The 22,027-nt window shown below is 46.4% G+C and overlaps 1 protein-coding gene across 1 annotated transcript in view; it reads left to right on the plus strand.

Moving 5' to 3' along the window:
• Positions 1-1,542: 1,542 nt before the first annotated feature.
• Positions 1,543-22,027, plus strand: part of LOC140392317 (tudor domain-containing protein 1-like) — a 72,041-nt gene continuing 51,556 nt past the window's right edge. Inside the window, exons 1-3 of the mRNA XM_072477632.1 lie at positions 1,543-1,600; positions 3,819-3,904; positions 14,331-14,513. Coding sequence (XP_072333733.1) covers positions 3,875-3,904; positions 14,331-14,513 — 213 coding nt within the window. The 5' untranslated portion in view covers positions 1,543-1,600; positions 3,819-3,874. The remainder of the gene's footprint in view (positions 1,601-3,818; positions 3,905-14,330; positions 14,514-22,027) is intronic.

Below are 22,027 nucleotides of genomic sequence, written 5' to 3' on the forward strand. Positions count from 1 at the left end.
CTAATAAAGAGTATTATTATTCTTCGATGAAAATAAATACGGTGCAGAAGTTGAACTGTTTCCTGTGAGTGGCTGGGGAGTGGTTTGTAAGTAATTCTTTGGAATCAATGGAGTCTTTTTTATGGTGAAGATGGTGGCTCTCAGCTTCCGATGTTTTAACTGGAGGAAATTGTATCTCACCATCGATGGTTGGACAATGGCTAATCAGCTGAACGGCACAAGCCGTTCCAAGTGGAGGGAAGGAGAGAGATGATGAAGCAGTAGAGCTGGGTGGTATCCGTATATGTGTGGAATCTGATTCCATATCTTCAGGTGATATTTCCATGTCATGACATTTAGTTCTGTTAAACTGGCAGTTCCTTACACTCATTCTGATTTATTTTTTTTCCTGTTCCATATTGTCTTTCAGGATCAAATCGATGTTCACAGTGCAAGCAAGTCTATTGTTCAGTTAAATGTCAGAAGATTGACTGGCCAGTGCACAGATCTATATGTAAACCTGCAAAACCACTGTAAGTGATGATGAGGATTCAGTAGCACCAATGTCAATATTTTCGCTGCACCCAACAGACTGAACACATGAATACTAATAACTGAGCAGTACTTGACATGGAATCACTTGTCTGCATCTATCATATCCAATTGCCTGAAATTGATGTGCTCAGCTCTTCAAAAAAGAGCCCTATAAATTAGTGAATTTAAAATAGATTGAAATACAATATTACCATGGTGACAGTACGAGTGCCATCTTTACCAAAAAGGCCAATGTCTAGTTTCTGTTGGTGAAACCCTCACTGGGACCACTTTGGATACCAGATCTTACCAACTTGTTACCATTTAATTGTCTACTGAGTAAATTTAATCTTTTTTCCAATAAAAACACCTTGGACAAATACTTCTTTAGATAAAGGATATGTTCTTTTTCTACTTTCTTCTTCACAAAGATAATGCAAACTACGTTTCAATGCAATTATCTCTGAGACCTGAGAGAATAATTGTAAATTTTCCTAATTTTCCTCCTCCTCTTTGTCGGATGTGCTTCATAAAGTAAAGCTGATATAACACCGTCATTAGACAGTGTTATAAGTTTATATTAAATTGTTGTGAAGTCTAGCTTTTTTAAACAAGAACACAGACAAGCTCGTGGCAATGAGAGGATTGACAAATTAATATTAAGAATGTTTTAAGAACATCTGATGCCCCATATAAAATTTAAGAGGCATGTTTAGAATTTGTTTCACTTGCACAGATGTTTGCAATTTGGATAATTATTTGCTGGTTGTTTAATCTTTGTTTTTAGCTTGTTTTCTCATGCGCATTTACAAAAATTTCAAATTTGGGTTCCCTCAGCAAATGTGAGAATTCAACATTGAACATTCAATTGCTCTTGGACTTTTTATTCAGTCAGTTGAAGTACTGCATTGAGGCCACTTTGTGCTGATGTATAACTAACTGATCAACTTCTTGAGTTAATTATGATTATAGTAAATGGAGGAAAAAAATAACCTTTTTTAATATTAAACCTTTGTTTGAATTTAACAGTAGACCGGAGAACCATCCAAGATTAACCAAAGAAAAGATGCCTGTGGAACATAATGTGGTATATAATTTGTTTGTTTGAATTATTTAATAATGGTTTAAAAAATAAATTTCATCCCTCCATTTATTTTTCAAGCCACTTATATGGCTGAGAAAGAAATGGTGTCTTTTAATGGTCAATTAGTCCAACACTATTCTCAGTGTCCCAGCCTTTGCCTCTCTAAGTGCAGTCCACTTGGATTTTTAGTTTTCTATCATTTGTAATTTTTATACTGTCCATTAATGTATTCTATTTCTATTTCTGCCTCATCATTACTAGTTTAGTCATCATGTTGATCAAGAAGAGGGTGGGGTCAAGGTAAGATCTTTGGGGTCTCTGGAGATAAAAGTGTTGGGGTGAAAAGAGAAGCTATTGCTGGAGGTACTGTGCTTAAAATCTGGATGGCTAATACTACTTTTGAAAGGGAGGAGTAAAAAGGCTTGAATGGAACTATTTATAGCCAGGGAGGCAGGAAGGAGAGTTTAGTGATCTGTATTTTACTGGCACTGGGGCAAAAGAAGCAGGAGTTAGTTCCCATGATTGAGAAATAGGGAGAGAGTATGATGGAAATGAAAATAGAAGGGTGCAGGTTCTGGGCTAAGGGGGGAGAAACCCTAGGGACATTTAGATTGGAAAGGGGACGGTGGGAGGTACATGCATGGGAGTGGTTGAGCAAATCAACTGCTAAAATATTGTGATGGGGGCATTTTGACAGTTTAGCTGCAAAAATGTTTTGGTCTCCCTATTTTTACAAGGTCAAGCACAAACAGGTAGAGAATGTGTGGGTGTATAATGCAAGAAAGCGGTCAGTGATAAGACCATTGGAGTGAGAAATGGCAAAGTAATTTGTGGGTAGTTGTGGATGTAGTGTTATAACTGGGGGGGGGGGGGGGGGCAGCACGGTGGTGCAGTGGGTCGCACCGCAGCCTCACGGCACCGAGGTCCCAGGTTCGATCCCGGCTTGGGTCACTGACCGTGTGGAGTTTGCACATTCTCCCAGTATGGTTTTGCCCCCACAACCCAAAGATGTGCAGGGTAGGTGGATTGTCCACGTTAAATTGCCCCTTAATTGGAAAAATGAATTGGGTACTCTCAATTAAATAAATAAATAAATAACTGGAATGGGAAGAGTGCTCAGTTTGATTAGCTCACAGGTCGCACCATCAGTTTAAAAGTTTGTTTCACTCACTAAAATGGCCAATCATTTACCTTTGTTACTGTTAACATGAATAAAAGAGACTTTGACCGGGCTTCTTTTAATAAGCAACAATCTAAAACCACTGTTCTGGAATAGAAAGACTATGCTTATTAGCAAACAGTTATGAATGTATACTAATTGCTCTTTCAAAAGACCTGAAGTCACGTACACACTTTCTCTCTCTCTCTCGCCCCTCACTGTCACTCGCTCTCTTTCTCTCTTACATGCTCTCGTTCGCGCATGCTAAGAAACCCAAATAAAGATAGAGGAATTCCATTAATTAAAAAAAAATAAAAAAAAATTCACAAGTAGGCATACATTAACACTGCAATGAAGTTACTGTGAAAAGCCCTAGTCTCCACATTCCGACGCCTGTGTGGGTACACGGAGGGAGAATTCAGAATGTCCAATTCACCTAACAGTACGTCTTTTGGGACTTGTGGGAGGAAACCGGAGTACCCAGAGGAAACCGACACACACACTGGGAGAACGTGCAGACTCCACACAGACAGTGACCCAAGCCGGGAATCTAACCTGGGACCCTGGATGCTGTGAAGCAACTGTGCTAACTGTTAAAAAGTCAGTGGTTCAAGGGAATAGTGAACTTGGTGGAGTCCTTGAAATGGTTACATGGTAGGTGTCTGTGCTGATCTGTGGGGCGAGGGGGGGGGGGGGGTGGGGGGGGGGGGGGAAATAATTATTTCACTGCTTTTCATGGCGGGCACGAGAAACACTCGCAGATACACCTCCCAGTAAGTTGAGCAGGTTATATTTTCTTCCGGCTGCGGACTGGATCTGGGTTGCAAGAAGATTTTTCCGAAGCAGTTGATCCTCAAATCAAAACCAACTTTTAGCAGGTTTTCCCCCACATGATTTGTTTTTTGAGCCGTAAGTCCACTGGGATTGAGGGTTCCCCTTGGAATGGCACTGCTCTTTATTGCCGTACTTCACTGAAATGCCTACCAGATGGTGTCACAAAATAGTAAAAATACATATAAATTGCTCAAGTAATTTACATATATTTATCGTTAACCTTGTCAGTGTACAAATGCCAAGATCGTGGGGGAGAGAAAATTCGATTAAGTGATCTGAGATGCATGGAATTGCCAAAAGGATCACATTTGCAGGTAAACTTTTTCTAATTGCAGCTAAGGTTCAAATATTGTTTTTTCCCACCCTCATCTCACCCATACCTTCTTTGTATTTCCATACATTGAGATATTGATGACCTTCAATTTAAATTTTTTTTTTTTTTTGCCCATAATGTGAATTGTGCAAATACTTTTTGAGCTAACGGGTTGAACTGAGTGTCAAATTCTGATGGTTAAATTATGCTACTTTAAAGTTCTGAGGCACCCAATAATTGTGTACAAGTTGTTGAGATAATGGTTGGATTCAGTACAACTATTGCTGCATCAAATCCTGTTCTTTAAAATGTTTTGCTGTACTGTTTTTCCCCCTTTGCTTTCATCTCCTAACAAAAGTGACAAATGAGGAAATGAGTGTCCAAGTTCGCAAGGCCTCTTGAGCATTGGAATATGTAACTGCATGTTGAGGTCAGATGTACTTAAGTCAAATAGTTGATATAATTGACCTAATTGCTGTTTGTTCACTTTCCACCCCTCTTCTCAACGATAAGTTCATTTTGTTCCATGCATCAGATAGTTATGTGGGAAATGGTCTGGATTAATTTATTTGTTTTGTATTTTGTATTTGATTGCTTTTTTAAAAAATTGAAATACTTTCTTCATATTGATGCACGTTTGTGCATTGTAATGTCACCTTTGGCTAATTTTTTTCCAGTCTGCTGGCTGTAACAGTTATATCATGTTTGGACAGCCAAAACTATGTTCACAGACCCGAGTATAATCTGCCCATTGGTTAGCCAGATAGTTAGTGGTATCAGACTTTTCTGTTTATAAGTTAGTAGAAAGTAGTTAGGCAGCTGGGGCTAAAGCACGTTGTGGGGTTGAACGGGATGCATCCATTGGTTACTGAGTAAATTCGATTTTTCAGTCTGCTACTCTGGGTACACAAATTCACTTTTTTTGAAAACAATTTTTTGAAAAAATGTTAATGATTCAGGGAGGCTTTGAGATGAGTGAGAATCTGCAGGATTTCAGCAATTATATTTTGTCTTCCATTTTATTTCAAACTGAAATGTAATCTTCCTGGATACGTATTAAACCCCTATGATCAATGGCTACAGTGGCGTGGAAACTGTTGCCAATGCCGATAACAGCAACCATAATTACACTAGCCAAGCTGTTCCACTGAACAATGTGGGAAATTGCCCAGCTATGCCCTGAACACCCAAGTAGGACAAATCCAACCTGGCCACGTACTGCCCCATCAGTCTTCTCTCTATCATCAATTGTGCTATCAAGTGGATTCAGCTTGGGTTTTGCCAGGGCCACACTCCTGATCTCATTTCAGCCTTGATTCAGACAATGACAAAAGAGCTGAACACCAGAGATAACCCAATTTAACCATTTGACCCGCGACATTCAATGGCATGACCATCACTGAATCTTCTACTATCAACATCCGGGTATTTGGATGAATCAGAAACTGAACTGGCCATATAAATAATGTGGCGGTAGAGCAAGTCAGAGGCTAGGATTCCTGCGGCAAGTAACTCGCCCGTCTCCACAAAACCTGTCCACTATCTAATAATAATCTAGTGTCACAAGTAGGCTTACATTAACACTGCAATGAAGATACTGTGAAAATCCCCGAATCGCCACACTCTGGCGCCTGTTCGGGTACACTGAAGGAGAATTCAATGTCCAATTCGCCTAACAAGCATGTCTTTCCGGACTTGTGGTAGGAAACCGGAGCACCCGGAGGAAACTCTCTCAGACATGGGGAGGAAGTGCAGCTCCGCACAGACAATGACTCGAGCCGGGAATCGAACCCATCCTGATATGGAAATATATCACTATTCCTTCACTGTCATTGAATCAGAAATCCTTGAGCCCTCTCCCGAACAGTACTGTGGGTGTACATATACCTCGGACTGCAACGGTTCAAGAAAGCAGCTTACCACCATTTCCCGAGGGCAGTTACGGTTGGACAAAAATGCTGGCTCAACCAGCGAAGTGCACATCACTTGAACAAAATTAATTAAAAACCTGAAGCTTCATGTGCAGCAATTGTAGGAAGAACTGCCTCTTGAGGATTGCTAGCTTCATCCATCAACCATGGTGCTAATGAGAGCTGCATTGGTGGTTCAGTGGTAGAATTCTTGCCTGCGTTGGCAATTGCTCTGAGAGCTCCAAGGGGCTGGAGGGGGCTGGGGCGGGGGTGTGTGTGTGTGTGTGTGTGTGTGTGTGCGTGTGTGCGTGTGTGCGTGTGTGCGTGTGTGCGTGTGTGCGTGTGTGCGTGTGTGCGTGTGTGCGTGTGTGCGTGTGTGCGTGTGTGCGTGTGTGCGTGTGTGCGTGTGTGCGTGCGTGCGTGCGTGCGTGCGTGCGTGCGTGTGTGCGTGCGTGGTCGAGCACAGGGTTTCGCTCTGTGTGGATGACCTGCTTTCGGACCCAGTAGAACGGATGGAGGAAGTCATGAAGGTTTTAGAGGAATTCAGCCGATTCTCGGGGTATAAGCTAAACATGGATAAGAGTGAGATGTGTGTGGTTCAGCCTGGGGGAGCTGCTGTTTAGGTCAATAGGGGACATATATAAGGAGACGCAGACCGAGGAGCTGAAGCGTAAGTGGGAGGAGGAGCTGGGAGGTGCGATAGAGGATGGCTTATGGGCAGACTCGTTGAGTAGAGTCAACGCGTCCGCAACATGTGCCAGGCTCAGCCTGATACAATTTAAGGTTGTGCATCGGGCTCACATGACAGTGGCCCGGATGAGCAGATTCTTTGGGGTGGAAGACTGGTGCACGACCATGTCCACATATTTTGGACATGACCAAAGCTTCGGGGATTTTGGCAGGGGTTTGTCATGTTCAAGGTTTTAAAAACCAGGGTGGCGCTGGGTCCAGAGGTGGCGATTTTCAGGGTGTCGGAGGATCCGGGAATCCAGGAGAGAAAGAGGCAGACGTTCTGGCCTTTGCTTCCCTGATAGCCCAAGGGGGGGGGGGGGGGCTACCACGTGGGAGGCCTAGGTTCGATTCCTGGCCAATGCAAACGTCATTTTTCTCTCCACATTTAGTAATGCAGTTCGAATATCTTTACTTTATAGGACATCACAGTGGTTAGCACTGCTGCCTCACAGCGCCGAGGTCCCAGGTTCGATCCCGTCTCTGGGTCACTGTCTGTGTGGAGTTTGCACATTCTTCCTGTGTTTGTATGGGTTTCGCCCCCACAACCCAAAGATATGCAGGGTAGGTGAATTGGCCATGCTAAATTTCCCCTTAATTGGAAAAAAAAGAATTGGGTACTCTGTTGGTTCTGATGAAGACATTAAATCTGAAATGGATTTATATTCTGCATGTCCATTATTTTCCATAGATGGAAGGATACTGGAACATGGGTCTTAAATATTATCAGACCTCTAGTTTGTGGTTTTCCAGCAAGTCAGATTGAGTATTTTCTGCGTGTAATGTTATCAGTTTAGTTCTCCGAGTAATTAAATGCTTGAACTATTTTTAAGCAAGTGGCAATGGTTGCACTCTTCTGTCCCAAATATCTTTTTAACTGCACCTGTTCTATAATTATCAGCTTTTGGTGTCCTTTGAAATCCCTGCCAATAGTCTGCATTGATTACCATTTTAAATATTTCTTCCGATGAAGTTTGGCTCAAATCCTCTGACCTTTGTACAGTCTGAGACGAGACCTATGTTGAGAGATGCACATCAGGACATATCCCATACATATGTGCAAAATACACAGTAAGTTTAAACTTCTGGGCTGACTCCCTATTGCATGAGATCCTCTTCAAATGCCTCCGACTCTTTGAGTTCAGGGTGGAGACTGTTGCTCGATATATAGTTACCTGCTTAATTATGCTGGGATTGTTGAAGTTTAATACCTGGTCTAACTTGATGGTTAAACAGGGAGACTCAGTTGAATACTGCAACTGTCGCCCACCACAACTCAAACGATTACCTCTTTTGACCACCCGTCTACTCCGTCAGCCTTCCCATTCACCCACTTCACTCACTCACCCAATCATATGGCAGCTCCTGTCATCAAAAAGGGGTATGTCTTTTCCTTCCCCTGATTATATGCTTGCTGAACTTGACTTGGAGGGGCTGTGCTGATCTGTTCTGCTTCACCAAGATAAAAATATATAGCTGAAAATGGGTCAGGCCAGAGACTTTTGTTGTCTGTGACAGTGCACCCAACATTTCTGCTGCCTGGAAGACCTAAGCCAGGTCTTAATTTGACTTAATTTGTTTTGAGAATTGCTGCATTGATAAGGACATAATATTAAGAGCATAATCTAAGTACTGCTTTATTGCTGTAAGGGGTGTCCTACTTGTTCACTATAAATATGCAAACGTGTTCCCACTTCATGGCAGTTATTTCAGTGTTTTTAAGCTTTATATCCTGTATACCCCTAAGCGTTATTATTGTTGTTTTCCATTTCTACAACCACAACTTGTCATTTACTGTTGCTGTATGGAATCTGGTGCGCATTACTAAAACTGACACACACACAATCATGGATGAACTGTTGGCGCATACTGCCTCAATAGCTGCCAGGCTCATTTGCCTTCTGCAATCAGCTGCCATTGAACCTAGAATTTAGTTTGGCAATGTACCAAGTCAACTCCATCATTAAAACATTTTTTAAAAAAAACTTTGAGTCCCCAATTCATTTTTTCCAATTCAGGGGCAATTTAGAGTGGCCAATCTGCAAATCTTTGGGTTGTCGGGGTGAGACTCACGCAGACACTGGGAGAATGTGCAAACTCCACACGGACAAGCCAACTCCCATCATGTTAGCTTCTTACCATCACAGGATGTCATACTTGAATTCTGGACTCTGTCATACTATCTCCTCCCTATCCTCTGCTTACTACAAGGAATTGCCTCTCCTATTCCTCACCATGTCTATGTCACCTGAGGCCCTAACATCGGGCACTATATGGCATGCTATCCTCTGCTACTCTAGGCTCAGTCCAGAAAGCGAAGTTAAGTCCCAACTCCTTTCTTCGCTGCCAACTCTCATTAAAACACTCTTCACTGCCCCTTCCACTCTCAATTGAGATGCTTATCAATCTTTTTAACTTGGATCTGATCATCTGTTCAGTTGCCTCTGTTGCACCCCCGTTCCTGCATGTCTTTCCACTATTTTCTTCTCATAGCACAGACAAATTACATGATTTGGGCAGCGATAATGATCATTCTTCAACTGATCTAGAAGATAGCTCAATGATGGATAATTCATTTGACACAGGCATCCTTAAGCTCCTGGCAAGGCTGTGGAAACCAACTTGAGTGTTACTAGCATTCTATCGCATTAATTCTGCTCAAATATAAGAAGGCTTCTAATTTGAAGGTGCTAGTACTAAATGGAAATATTCACTGATTTGGATCAAGACTTGTAAATCCATTGGAAAATAAATTTTACAGGGTACACATGTGTAAGTACTGTTTAAAACCCTGGGAGCAGTTTTACAAGACAGAATTTTACTTCCCTTTAGCCCCATTGCTGAGATGATGGAATATGATCAGATTTAACCCTCACAATATATTTTGTGCCGTGATCCTTCTAAAGAGACCATAACAATTGGAGCTTCCGGCTTCCTGAGAAAACAGGTGCCAGCCTTTCCGCTGCTGCCACCACGGGGGATACAGGATAGAGTAATTTCCAGTACCTGGGTGGGAGAGGGGAAGGTTTCGGATATTTACCAGGAGCTTTCGGAGGCAGAGGAAACTCCAGTGGAGGAGCTCAAGGGCAAGTGGGAGGATGAGCTAGGAGGAGAGATAGAGGTGGGTCTACGGGCGGATGCCCTAAGCAGGGTTAATACCTCCTCATCGTGCGCCAGGTTTAGCCTGATACAATTTAAGGTAGTCCACCGGGCACACATGACGGTGGCTAGGATGAGCAGGTTTTTTGGGGTAGAGGATCGGCGTTCGAGGTGCGCGGGAAGCCCAGCAAATCATGTCCACATAGAACATTACAGCGCAGTACAGGCCCTTCGGCCCTCGATGTTGCGCCGACCTGTGAAACCAATCTAAAGCCCATCTACACTATTCCATTATCCATATGTTTATCCAATGACCATTTAAATGCCCCTAATGTTGGTGAGTCCACTACTGTTGCAGGCAGGGCATTCCACGACCTTACTACTCTCGGAGTGAAGACCCTACCTCTGACATCTGTCCTATATCTATCTCCCCTCAATTTAAAGCTATGTCCCCTCGTGCTAGGCATCACCATCTGAGGAAAAAGGCTCTAACTGTCCACCCTATCTAATCCTCTGATCATCTTGTATGCCTCTATTAAGTCGCCTCTTAACCTTCTCTCTAACGAAAACGGCATTAAGTCCCTCGGCCTTTCCTTGTAAGATCTTCCCTCCATACCAGGCAACATCCTGGTAAATCTCCTCTGCACCCTTTCCAATGCTTCCACATCCTGCCTATAATGCGGCGACCAGAACTGCACGCAATACTCCAAATGTAACCGCACCAGAGTTTTGTATACTGCAACATGACCTCATGGCTCCGAAACCCAATCCCTCTACCAATAAAAGCTAACACACCGTACGCCTTCTTAACAACCCAATCAACCTGGGTGGCAACTTTTAGGGATCTATATACATGGACACCTAGATCTCTCTGCTCATCCACACTACCAAGAATTTTACCATTAGCCCAGTACTCTGTATTCCTGTTACTCCTTCCCAAATGAATCACCTCACACTTTTCTGCATTAAACTCCATTTGCCACCTCTCAGCCCAGCTCTGCAGCTTATCTATGTCCCTCTGTAACCTGCAACATCCTTCCGCACTGTCCACAACTCCACCGACTTTAGTGTCATCCGCAAATGTACTCGCCCTCCTCCAGGTCATTTATAAAAATGACAAACCGCAGTGGCCCCAAAACATCCTTGTGGTACACCACTAGTAACTGAACTCCAGGCTGAATATTTCCTATCAACCACCACCCCCTGTCTTCTTACAGCTAGCCAATTTCTGATCCAAACCGCTAAATCACCCTCAATCCCATGCCTCCGTATTTTCTGCAATAGCCTAATGCGGGGAACCTTATCAAACGCTTTACTGGAATCCATATACACCACGTCAACTGCTTTACCCTCGTCCACTTGTTTGGTCACCTTCTCAAAGAACTCAATAAGGTTTGTGAGGCACGACCTACTCTTCACAAAACCGTGTTGACTATCCCTAATCAAATTATTCCTTTCTAGATGATTATAAATCCTATCTCTTATAATCCTTTCCAAGACTTTGCCCATAACGGAAGTAAGGCTCACTGGTCTATAGTTACCGGGGTTGTCTCGACTCCCCTTCTTGAACAAGGGGTCAACATTTGCTATCCTCCAGTCTTCTGGCACTATTCCTGTAGACAATGATGACTTAAAGATCAAAGCCAAAGGCTCTGCAGTCTCTTCCCTTGCTTCTCAGAGAATCCTAGGTTAAACCCCATCTGGCCCAGGGGACTTATCTATTTTCACACTTTCCAGAATTGCTAGCACCTCCTCCTTATGAACCTCAACCCCATCTAGTCTAGTAGCCTGTATCTCAGTATTCTCCTCGACAACATTGTCTTTTTCCTGTGTGAATACTGACAAAAAATATTCATTTAGCGCCTCTCCTATCTCCTCGGACTCCACGCACAACTTCCCACTACTGTCCTTGTCTGGCCCTACTCTTACCCTAGTCATTCTTTTATTCCTGGCATACCTATAGAAAGCTTTAGGGTTTACCTTGATTCTACCTGCCAAAGACTTCTCGTATCCCCTCCTGGCTCTTCTTAGCTCTCTCTTTAGGTCCTTCCTGGCTAACTTGTAACTCTCAAGTGCCCTAACTGAACCTTCATGTCTCGTCTTTACATAAGCCTCCTTCTTCCTCTTGACAAGTGATTCAACTACTTTAGTAAACCACGGTTCCCACGCTCGACCACTTCCTCCCTGCCTGACAGGTACATACTTATCAAGGACACACAGTAGCTGTTCCTTGAACAAGCTTCACATTTCAATTGTGCCCATCCCCTGCAGTTTCCTTCCCCATCCTATGCATCCTAAGTCTTGCCTAATCACATCATAATTGCCTTTCCCCCAGCTATAACTCTTGCCCTGCGGTATATTCCTATCCCTTTCCATCGCTAAAGTAAACGTAACCGAATTGTGGTCACTATCACCAAAGTGCTCACCTACTTCCAAACACCTGGCTTGGTTCATTACCCATTTGGAAAGTTAAAGTCCCACATAACAACTACCCTGTTACTTTCGCTCCTATCCAGAATCATCTTTGCAATCCTTCCTCTATATCTCTGGAACTTTTCGGAGGCCTTTAGAAATCTCCCAACAGGGTGACCTTTCCTTTCCTCTTTCTAACCTCAGCCCATACTACCTCAGTAGACGAGACCTCATCAAACGTCCTTTCTGCCACCGTAATACTGTCCTTGACTAGCAATGCCACACTTCCTCCTCTTTTACCACCTTCCATGAGCTTACTGAAACATCTAAACCCCGGAACCTGCAACAGCCATTCCTGTCCCTGCTGCAAGTTCACCCACCTGGCGTTGAAGTAGACACACTTCAAACCACCTTCTTGCCTGCCGGTACACTCGTGCGACCTTGAAACCTTACTCATGACCTCACTACTCTCAACCTCCTGTACACTGGAGCTACAATTCAGGTTCCCATCCCCCTGCTGAATTAATTTAAACCCTCCCGATGAGCATTAGCAAATTTCCCCCTCAGGATATTGGTACCCCTCTGGTTCAGGTGTGGACCATCCTGTTTGTAAAGGTCCTACTACCCCAGAATGAGCCCCAATTATCCAGGTATCTGAATCCCTCCCTCCTGCACCATCCCTTTAGCCACGTGTTCAGCTGCTCTCTCTCTGCGAGACATCACGGACCCTGGCACCTGGGAGGCAACACACCTACCACGAGTCTCTCTCGTTCCCACATTATCTCCTATCTGTCCGCCTAACTATGGAGTCCCCAATGACTAATGCTCGACTCCTCTCCCCCCTTCCTTTCTGAGCAACAGGGACAGACTCTGTGCCAGAGACCTGTACCCCATGGCTTACCCCTGGTAAGTCCCCCCCCCCCCCCCCCCACCACCACCACCACCACCACCAGTATCCAAAGCAGTATACTTGTTACTAAGGGGAACGACCACAGGGGATCCCTATACTGACTGCTTCCTCCCAGCCCCTCTCACTGTCGCCCATCTATCTTCATTCTTCGGAGTAACTACATCCCTGAAGCTTCTATCTATGACCCCTCTACCTCGCAAATGATCCGAAGTTCCTCCAGCTCCAGTTCCCTAACGTGGTTTTTGAGGAGCTGGGGATGGGTGAACTTTCCGCAGGTGAAATCAGCAGGGACACTGACTGTGTCCCTCACCTCGAACATTCTGCAGGAGGAACATTGCACTGCCTTCCCTGCCATCCCCTCTACATAACTTGTGGATAAAACAAGAAAAAGAAAGAAAGAGCTTACCTAAAATTCAGGAAGCGTGGGGGACACTACAAGTGTAGTGTCTCGGGTTTAGGAACCGCCCAACTCATTTTCAGGTACTCCAAACCTTCCCAGAACTCCCCACGGCTGACTTCAGGATTCCTGCTGCTCAAAGAAAAACAACTCCAAAAAAGTTTTAAAAACAATAATTCAGCTTACCTTCAGCTCTCCTTACCCAAAAATCGCTTCCCTCTCTGGCTGCTCCGCTAGCCTCGCTGCCTGCTCAGTTGGAAGAACATGTTTTGGGCATGCCCGAAGCTTAGAGGGTTTTGGCAGGGTTTTGCAAAGGCAATGTCCACGGTGCTAAAAACGCAGGTGGTGCCAAGTCCGGAGGTAGCGATCTTTGGAGTGACGGAAGATCTGGGAGTTCAGGGGGCGAAAGAGGCCGACGTCCTGGCCTTTGCCTCCCTGGTAGCCCAGCGACGGATCTTATTAATGTGGAGGGACTCGAAGCCCCTGAGTGTGGAGACCTGGGTTAGTGACATGGCTGGGTTTCTCAGTCTTAAGAAAATAAAGTTTGCCTTAAGAGGGTCAATGTTAGGGTTCTCCCGGAGGTGGCAGCCGTTCGTCGACTTTCTCGGGGAAAATTGAAAATGTCAGCAGATGCAGTACTCCGGGGAGGGGGGGGGGGGGGGGGGTGGGATTGTTGTTGTATGGTTGAGATGTGTGAAGATTGGTCTGGGGGAGGAAATGTTTATTTTACCATGTTGATGTCATTGTTTTTGTTACTGTTATAAAAATGTTCAAATACCTTAATAAAAGATTATTTAAAAAAAAAAACAATTGGAGCTTTGTTTGCTGCATTCTTCATTATTAATAAATTATTTCTTATTGAAATTGTCGCTGTCACAATTTGTGATCGCATCCTTTTGAAACGTAGCCATAAATTGTGAGTTTCCTTATGCACTGCATTCAAAGATTTTCTAAATTTTGATATTTCCAGATTGTTGTCACTGATTTCAAAGATCCAACTGAATTTTATGTACAAATCCTCACTTCAGAAAACTTGGAGGTTTTAAGAAAACTTGAATTATCACTGAAGGAGGCCTACATAAATGTGAATAATACGGATGAATATATACCCGATGAGGGAGAAATATGTGCAGCAAAATTTTCAGCAGACAAGGTAAAAAGATTTCCATCGTTTTACTGATACATGTGGAGCCACAGTTCAATTCATATGCCTACCAGTTGTAAAATTTGTGTATTGATTGGTACGAGATGTTGCTGTAGGTTTGAAATGTTGTCTTTAGAAGAGGTCAGAGGCTGGTAATTCTGCAGTGCATAAGTCCCCATCTGACTCCCCAAAGCCTGGCCACCATTTACAAGACACAAGTCTGAATGTGGTAGAATACTCTCTACTTGCCTGGCTATGTGCTGCTCCAACAACACTGAAAGCTCGTCACATTCTGGACAGTGCAGCTTGTTTGATTGACATCCTATCCACCACTTTAAACACACACACTCTCCACAGATACACAGTGGCAGCAATGTGCATCATCTACAAGATGCACTGCAGCAACTCGAGAAGGGCCCTCCCAAACCTGTGAACTCTATGACCTAGGACAGCAGATGCATGGGGTTACCAGCAGCTGCAAATTCTCCTCAAAGTCTCACACCATTCTGCCGTTTCTTCACTGTCATTGGATTACAATCCTGCAACTCCCTTCCAAACAGAATTATGGGTGTATCTACACCACATGCACTGCAGCAGTTCAAAAGTGTGGCGTACCACCACCTCCAATTGGGGGTAGACAAATTGGCCCACCAGCAGTGCCACATCCTATGAATTAATTTTGTTTTAAAACTGCCATTGGGCTTGGATCATGAGGGTAAAATGAGTGTGGAAATCTTTAATATGGAAATGTCAGTTGGGTAATCGGGGTGGTGATTGAAGAAAATACTATTTTTGAGTAGGCTAAGGCATATTATGTTTAAAAAGTAGTGTTGATGGAATTGGTTGTGTGTTTCTTTTACCACTCCTCTTCTGTATGTTGTGACTGTGAAAACATAGGTCTGTGGTTCCGAGTGGAGTTCCATTTCATTGTGAATTTAGCAAATGAACTTTGTCTGCAGAACTGCTACAGATAACCGGTACTATCTTTTGTTACGATCGCAGTTGATGTTATAACTGGTTGGAAAAGTCTCAGATGGAAACCCTGGCTCAAAAGACTAACTTTCATATTTTTTCATAAAGTTTGGAGGAATAGAGTCACAAGCCAGCTAATTTGTTTTAACAACCAGGAAAAAGCATAGATAAAGCATAAAAAATTGGATTATGATAGATACACTGCTCTGGACTCAAGTTAGTGTCTGTGGATTCTTCCTCAAAATCCCCCCCCCCCCCCAATTTCCAAACTCCACTCCAAAGACGCGCTTTAAAATCTTCTTTCACAATAATGCTTTCTCTTGGCGGTTTGCATTCTGAAATCCAGTACAGGTTTTCCAAATGACACTTAAACAAAACGTTGAACACTAAATCCTGTCCAGTATTTACACCACCCCTTTTGGATTTCTTTGTCTTGATTGTTATACAAACTCTTCATAATTGCAGACTCTATCAAGGGCAGCACGGTAGCATTGTGGTTAGCACAATTGCTTCACAGCTCCAGGGTCCCAGGTTCGATTCCCGGCTTGGACACTGTCTGTGCGGAGTCTGCACGTTCTCCCCGTGTGTGCGTGGGTTTCCTCCGGGTGCTCCGGTTTCCTCCCACAGTCCAAAGACGTGCAGGTTAGGTGGATTGGCCATGCTAAATTGCCCATAGTGTCCAAAATTGCCCTTAGTGTTGGGTGGGGTTACTGGGTTATGGGGATAGGGTGGAGGTGTGGGCTTGGGTGGGCCGAATAGACTCCTGCACTGTAAATTCTATGAAAGTCTTCTATGAAAGTCTATTAAGGTTATATAAAAAGATGATTTACTCGCTGAGGTTTGCTTTTCCACTTAAAATCTGGTTACTACAATTGCCTCTTTAACTCCCAACACTTGTTTACTCTTCCTTGAATTCTTCGAACAATAGCTTGGTCGCTGGTAACTTCAGTCGTCTCAAAGGCATTCTTTCTGTCTCAATTCCCAAAACAAAGACAACTTCAACAGCATCATCAGAATATATACTGGTAACATTATCATAACTCAATCCCGTGTTTCTTCTGGTTTCCAGTTTTCAACTCCGGAACAAATGTTTCATTTAAGTCTGCTGTGCAGTTTTTATCACTTATATGCATAGTTCCATTCTCTTTTTAAAAAAATATATATATTTATTAAAGTTTTTTAACAACACAATTTTTCCCCCTTACAAACAATAACTCCCCCCCCCCCCCCCAACAAAATAACACAAAATCGCACTGAGCAAGATACATACATGACAAAATGGTATATTTACATAGCTTTATACACTGGCTCTCGCCCGCACGTGCCAGTTTCCCCCACCCTCCATGTTATCTCCTGCTCATCCATACCCTCAAACAACCTCTCGTCCCCGTCCCCCCCAAACAGGGTTGCTGCTGCTGCTGGCCGACCTTCCTCTAACGCTCCGCGAGGTAGTCTAGGAACGGTTGCCACCGCCTGTAGAACCCCTGCGCAGACCCTCTCAAGGCAAACTTAATTCTCTCCAGCTTTATGAACCCAGTCATGTTGTTTATCCAGGCCTCCACGCTGGGGGGCTTCGCCTCCTTCCACATTAGCAAGATCCTTCGCCGGGCTACTAGGGACGCAAAGGCCAGAATGCCGGCCTCTTTCGCCTCCTGCACTCCCGGCTCATCCACTACTCGGAATATTGCTAGCCCCCAGCTTGGCTTGACCCGGACTTTCACCACCTGAGATATTGCTCCCGCCACACCTCTCCAGAACCCCTCCAGTGCCGGGCATGACCAAAACATGTGGACATGGTTCGCCGGACTCCCTGAACACCTTCCACATCTGTCCTCTACCCCAAAGAACCTACTCAACCTCGCCCCCGTCAAGTGCGCTCTGTGGACCACCTTAAATTGTATCAGGCTGAGCCTGGCACATGAGGAGGAATTAACCCTACCCAGGGCATCAGCCCACAAACCTTCCTCGATCTCCTCCCCCCAACTCCTCCTCCCATTTACCCTTCAAGTCTTCTGCTAGGGCTTCTCCCTCTTCTTTCATCTCTTGGTGTATTGCCGAAACCTTGCCCTCCCCGACCCATACACCCGAGATCACCCTGTCTTGAATTTCTTGTGCCGGGAGCAACGGGAATTCCCTGACCTGTCGCCTCACAAAAGCCCTCACCTGCATATATCTAAATGCATTTCCCGGTGGTAACTCAAACTTCTCCTCCAGTGCCCCTAGGCTCGCAAATGTCCTGTCAATAAACAGGTCCCCCATTCTTCTAATCCCCGCCCGATGCCAGTCCTTGAACCCCCCGTCCATCTTCCCCGGGACAAACCGGTGGTTACCCCTGATCGGGGACCGCACCGAGGCTCCCACTGCACCCCTGTGCTGTCTCCACTGGCCCCAGATCCTTAACGTTGCCGCCACCACCGGGCTCGTGGTATACTTTGATGGCGAGAGCGGCAGCGGTGCCGTCACCAACGCCCCCAAGCTCGTTCCTTTACAGGACGCCATCTCCATCCTCTTCCATGCCGTCCCCTCCCTCCATAACCCACTTGCGGATCATCGCCACATTTGCTGCCCAGTAGTAGCTCCCTAGATTTGGCAGCGCCAGCCCTCCTCGGTCCCTACTGCGTTCCAGGAACCCTCTCCTTACCCTTGGGGTCTTATTCGCCCACACAAACCCCATAATACTCCTATCTACTCTCTTGAAAAAGCCTTTGGTGATCATGATGGAAAGGCACTGAAACACAAACAAAAACCTCGGAAGGACCACCATTTTGACCGACTGCACTCTACCCGCCAATGAGAGCGGCAACGTGCCCCATCTTTTGATGTCCACCTCCATTTGGTCCACCAACCTCGTCAGATTCAATTTGTGTAGGGCCCCCCAACTCCTGGCTATCTGGATCCCCAGATACCGAAAACTCCCCACCGCCCTCCTCAGCGGTAGGTCCCCTATCCCTCTTTCTTGGTCCCCTGCCTGTAGTACAAAAAGCTCACTCTTCCCTACATTGAGCTTATAGCCCGAGAACTACCCAAACTCCCTCAGGGTCTGCATGACCTTCACCATCCCCTCCATTGGGTCCGCCACGTACAGCAGCAGGTCATCCGCGTATAGCGACACCCGATGCTCTTCTCCCCCGCGGACCACCCCCCTCCATTTATTAGACTCCCTCAGTGATATGGCCAAGGGTTCGATCGCCAATGCAAACAACGGGGGACAGGGGGCACCCCTACCTCGTTCCTCGGTACAGCCCCCGCCGGTTCGTCACCACACTCGCCACTGGGGCGCTGTAAAGGAGCTTAACCCAGCTAATAAACCCTCCCCCGAACCCAAACCTACGCAACACCTCCCAGAGGTACTCCCACTCTACTCGGTCAAAGGCCTTTTCCGCATCCATAGCTGCCACTATCTCCGCCTCTCCGATGTCATCATTATCACGTCTAAGAGCCGCCGCACATTGGTATTTAATTGCCTGCCCTTTACGAATCCCATCTGGTCCTCATGAATCACCCCCGGGACACAGTCCTCAATCCTCGTGGCCAGCACTTTTGCCAATAACTTAGCGTCCACATTAAGTAGCGAAATCGGCCTCTACGATCCACGATCTCGCTTCAGAATCAAGGAAATTGTCGCCTCCGACATTGTCGGGGGCAGGGTCCCCTCTTCTCTTGCCTCATTAAAGGTCCTCACTAGTAGCGGGGCCAACAGGTCCACATACTTTCTGTAGAACTCCACCGGGAACCCATCCGGTCCCGGGGCCTTCCCTGCCTGCATGCTCCCCAAACCCCAACTCAGCTCCTCCAACCCGATTGGTGCCCCCAAACCAGCCACCTCTTGCTCCTCCACCCTCGGGAACTGCAGTTGGTCTAGCAATCGTCTCATCCCCTCTTTCCCCCCCCCCCCCGGGCTGGGATCTGTACAGCTCTTCATAGAAGGCCTTGAATACCTTGTTTATGTTCGTTGCATTCTGAACCGTGGCCCCCCCCCCCCCCCCATCTTTGATTCCCCCTATTTCCCTCGCTACCGTCCTCTTACGGAGCTGGTGTGTGTTGCTCTTTTTAGCCTTAGTTTTATTACCTCTGATTATGTCACCTTTGCTCACGAGTCGCCAGGTATCTTTCTGATACCGCCACGTGGTTCAAGCTCGAGTTATGATTAATAGGTCAGCACACCGCTTAGTAAGATTGAAATCAACGGTCATTTATTATATACAACAAGTAATGCTTATACAATAATCCTACTATCCATGTAGAAACCTACCACTACTGGCCAATACTTAACTTTAGGAAGGGCCCACCAGGTCAGGGAAACGAATGGCTTATCGAATCGGATCTGGCCCGCGGGATTCAAAAGGCTGATACAGGTCGCTGGCTAGGAGTCTTTATCGGGTAGCGATCGCTGGAGTCAAACTTACAGTTTCTGGTTGATGTTCTTGCGAAGGTCTCGAGCAGGAGAAGAAGGGAGAGAGAGAGAGATCTGAACTTGGCCCCTCACTTTATAGGGCCCCGGGGCTTCCCGCCTCTCGGGGCGGCCCTTGACCCTGAGTCCCAAATGATTGGACTTGTCCCCAATCACTGGGTTCAATATGTCCAATAACGGGGCGATTCCTCGATCGGGGGTGGTCGTTCACCTGTCTTTGTTTCGGCCACTGCAGGCGCCGACAGGTCTGGCCTGGCATTCAATTGCTAATATGTTGCAATTGTTCCCGGGGATAGCCGATTAAACTGCAGATGTCTGGGTTGATGTGCTGCTAATGGTCTTGAGTATCGATCTGGGCCGACTTCCCCAGAGCCGAATACGCTATTCTGTCTGCAGCTGTCCGTTTGTGTCCTGTTTGCTGCTTTTCACATCAGCCTTTTCGGTGAGCCATTTTAAATCTAGTTTTGGCCAAATTAATAGGGAATCAGCCATTTTAGGTGGCTACATGTGCCAGCATCCGACTGGCCTTTTCCCCGTACTCCTAGGTCGCCCCCTGCGCCTTCCTCCACTGTACCTCCGCCTTCCCCGTGGTCAACAGGTCAAACTCCGTCTGGATCCGTCGCCTTTCCCCAAGTAATCTTTCCTCCGGGGCCTTTGCGTATCTCCTGTCCACTCGCAAAATCTCCCCCACTAACCTCTCCCTTTCCATGCCCTCTGTCTTCTCCCTATGAGCCCTGATGGAGATTAGCTCCCCCCTGATCACCCCCTTCAACGCCTCCCATACCACCCCCACTCGCACCTCCCCGTTGTTGTTGGCCTCCAAGTACCTTTCGATTCACCCCCTCACTTTCCCACACACTACCTCATCTGCCAGCAGTCCCACGTCCAGCCGCCACAGCAGGTGTTGGTCCCTCTCCTCTCCCAGTCCCATTTCCACCCAGTGCAGGGCATGGTCCGAAACGGCTATGGCCGAATACTCCGTCCCCTCCACCCCCCCATCTGATCCCCCTGAGCACCTTGGCTGCGGCCGGCCTCTTTCCCGTCCTTGATCTGGAGCGGTCTAGTGCTGGATCCAGCACTGTGTTGAAGTCCCCTCCCATTATCAGTCCTCCTACCTCCAGGTCCGGAATGCGCCCCAACATGTGCTTCATGAATCCAGCATCATCCCAGTTCGGGGCGTATACATTTACCAACACCACCCACGTCCCTTGCAACCTACCACTCACCATCACATATCTCCCTCCATTATCCACTACGATAGTCTTGGCCTCAAATGACACATGCTTTCCCACCAGAATTGCCACCCCTCTATTTTTCGCGTCCAGTCCCGAGTGAAATACCTGTCCTACCCATCCCCTTCTTAACCTAACCTGGTCCGCCACCTTCAGGTGTGTCTCTTGGAGCATAGCCGCGTCTGCCTTCAAGTGCGTGAACACTCAAGCCCTCTTCACCGGCCCATTCAGGCCCCTCACGTTCCACGTTATCGGCCGGATTGAGCCCCCCCCCCCCCCCCCCCCCCCCCCCCCCCCCCCGACTAGCCATCTCCTTTTCTGGGCCAATCCCGTGTTTGCGTCTCCCTCACCCTCCAGTCCCCCAGCCGGGGGACCTCCGTCCCGACCACCTCTTCCCTTTCGGCCAGTGCAGCAGCAACCCCCCCCCCCACCCCCCCCACCCCCCGCTAGATCCCTGTCTAGCTTTTTTGCCCTCCCCCATATCACTCCCGTAGGTCAGCTGACACCTGCTGACCCCGGCTTCCCCCTCCATCCCTTTCCAAAGCCTGCCCCGCCCCCTCTGGCGCAGCTCCTGTCTCTCTCCCCCAGCCCATATAACATTCCCTGCGCGTGATTGCCCCCCTGTATACAACAACCATCATACTTCAACCCTCAAACACCCCCCACCCTCAAACCCTCAATTAGAGTACAACTTTTCAGTTAGTATAAAGGTCCACGCCTTTTTGGGCGTTTCAAAGTAGTGGTGTTGGCCATTATGTGTAACCCACAGTCGCGCTGGCTGCAACATTCCAAATTTCACTCCTTTCTGATGCAGCACCGCTTTGGCCCAGTTGAAACCCGCTCTCCGCTTAGCGAGCTCCAGTCCGGGTATATTCTGATCTCAGCATTGTCCCACTTGCTGCTCCGCT

This window comes from Scyliorhinus torazame, chromosome 16 (genome assembly GCF_047496885.1).
Source record: "Scyliorhinus torazame isolate Kashiwa2021f chromosome 16, sScyTor2.1, whole genome shotgun sequence".
NCBI lineage: Eukaryota > Metazoa > Chordata > Chondrichthyes > Carcharhiniformes > Scyliorhinidae > Scyliorhinus > Scyliorhinus torazame.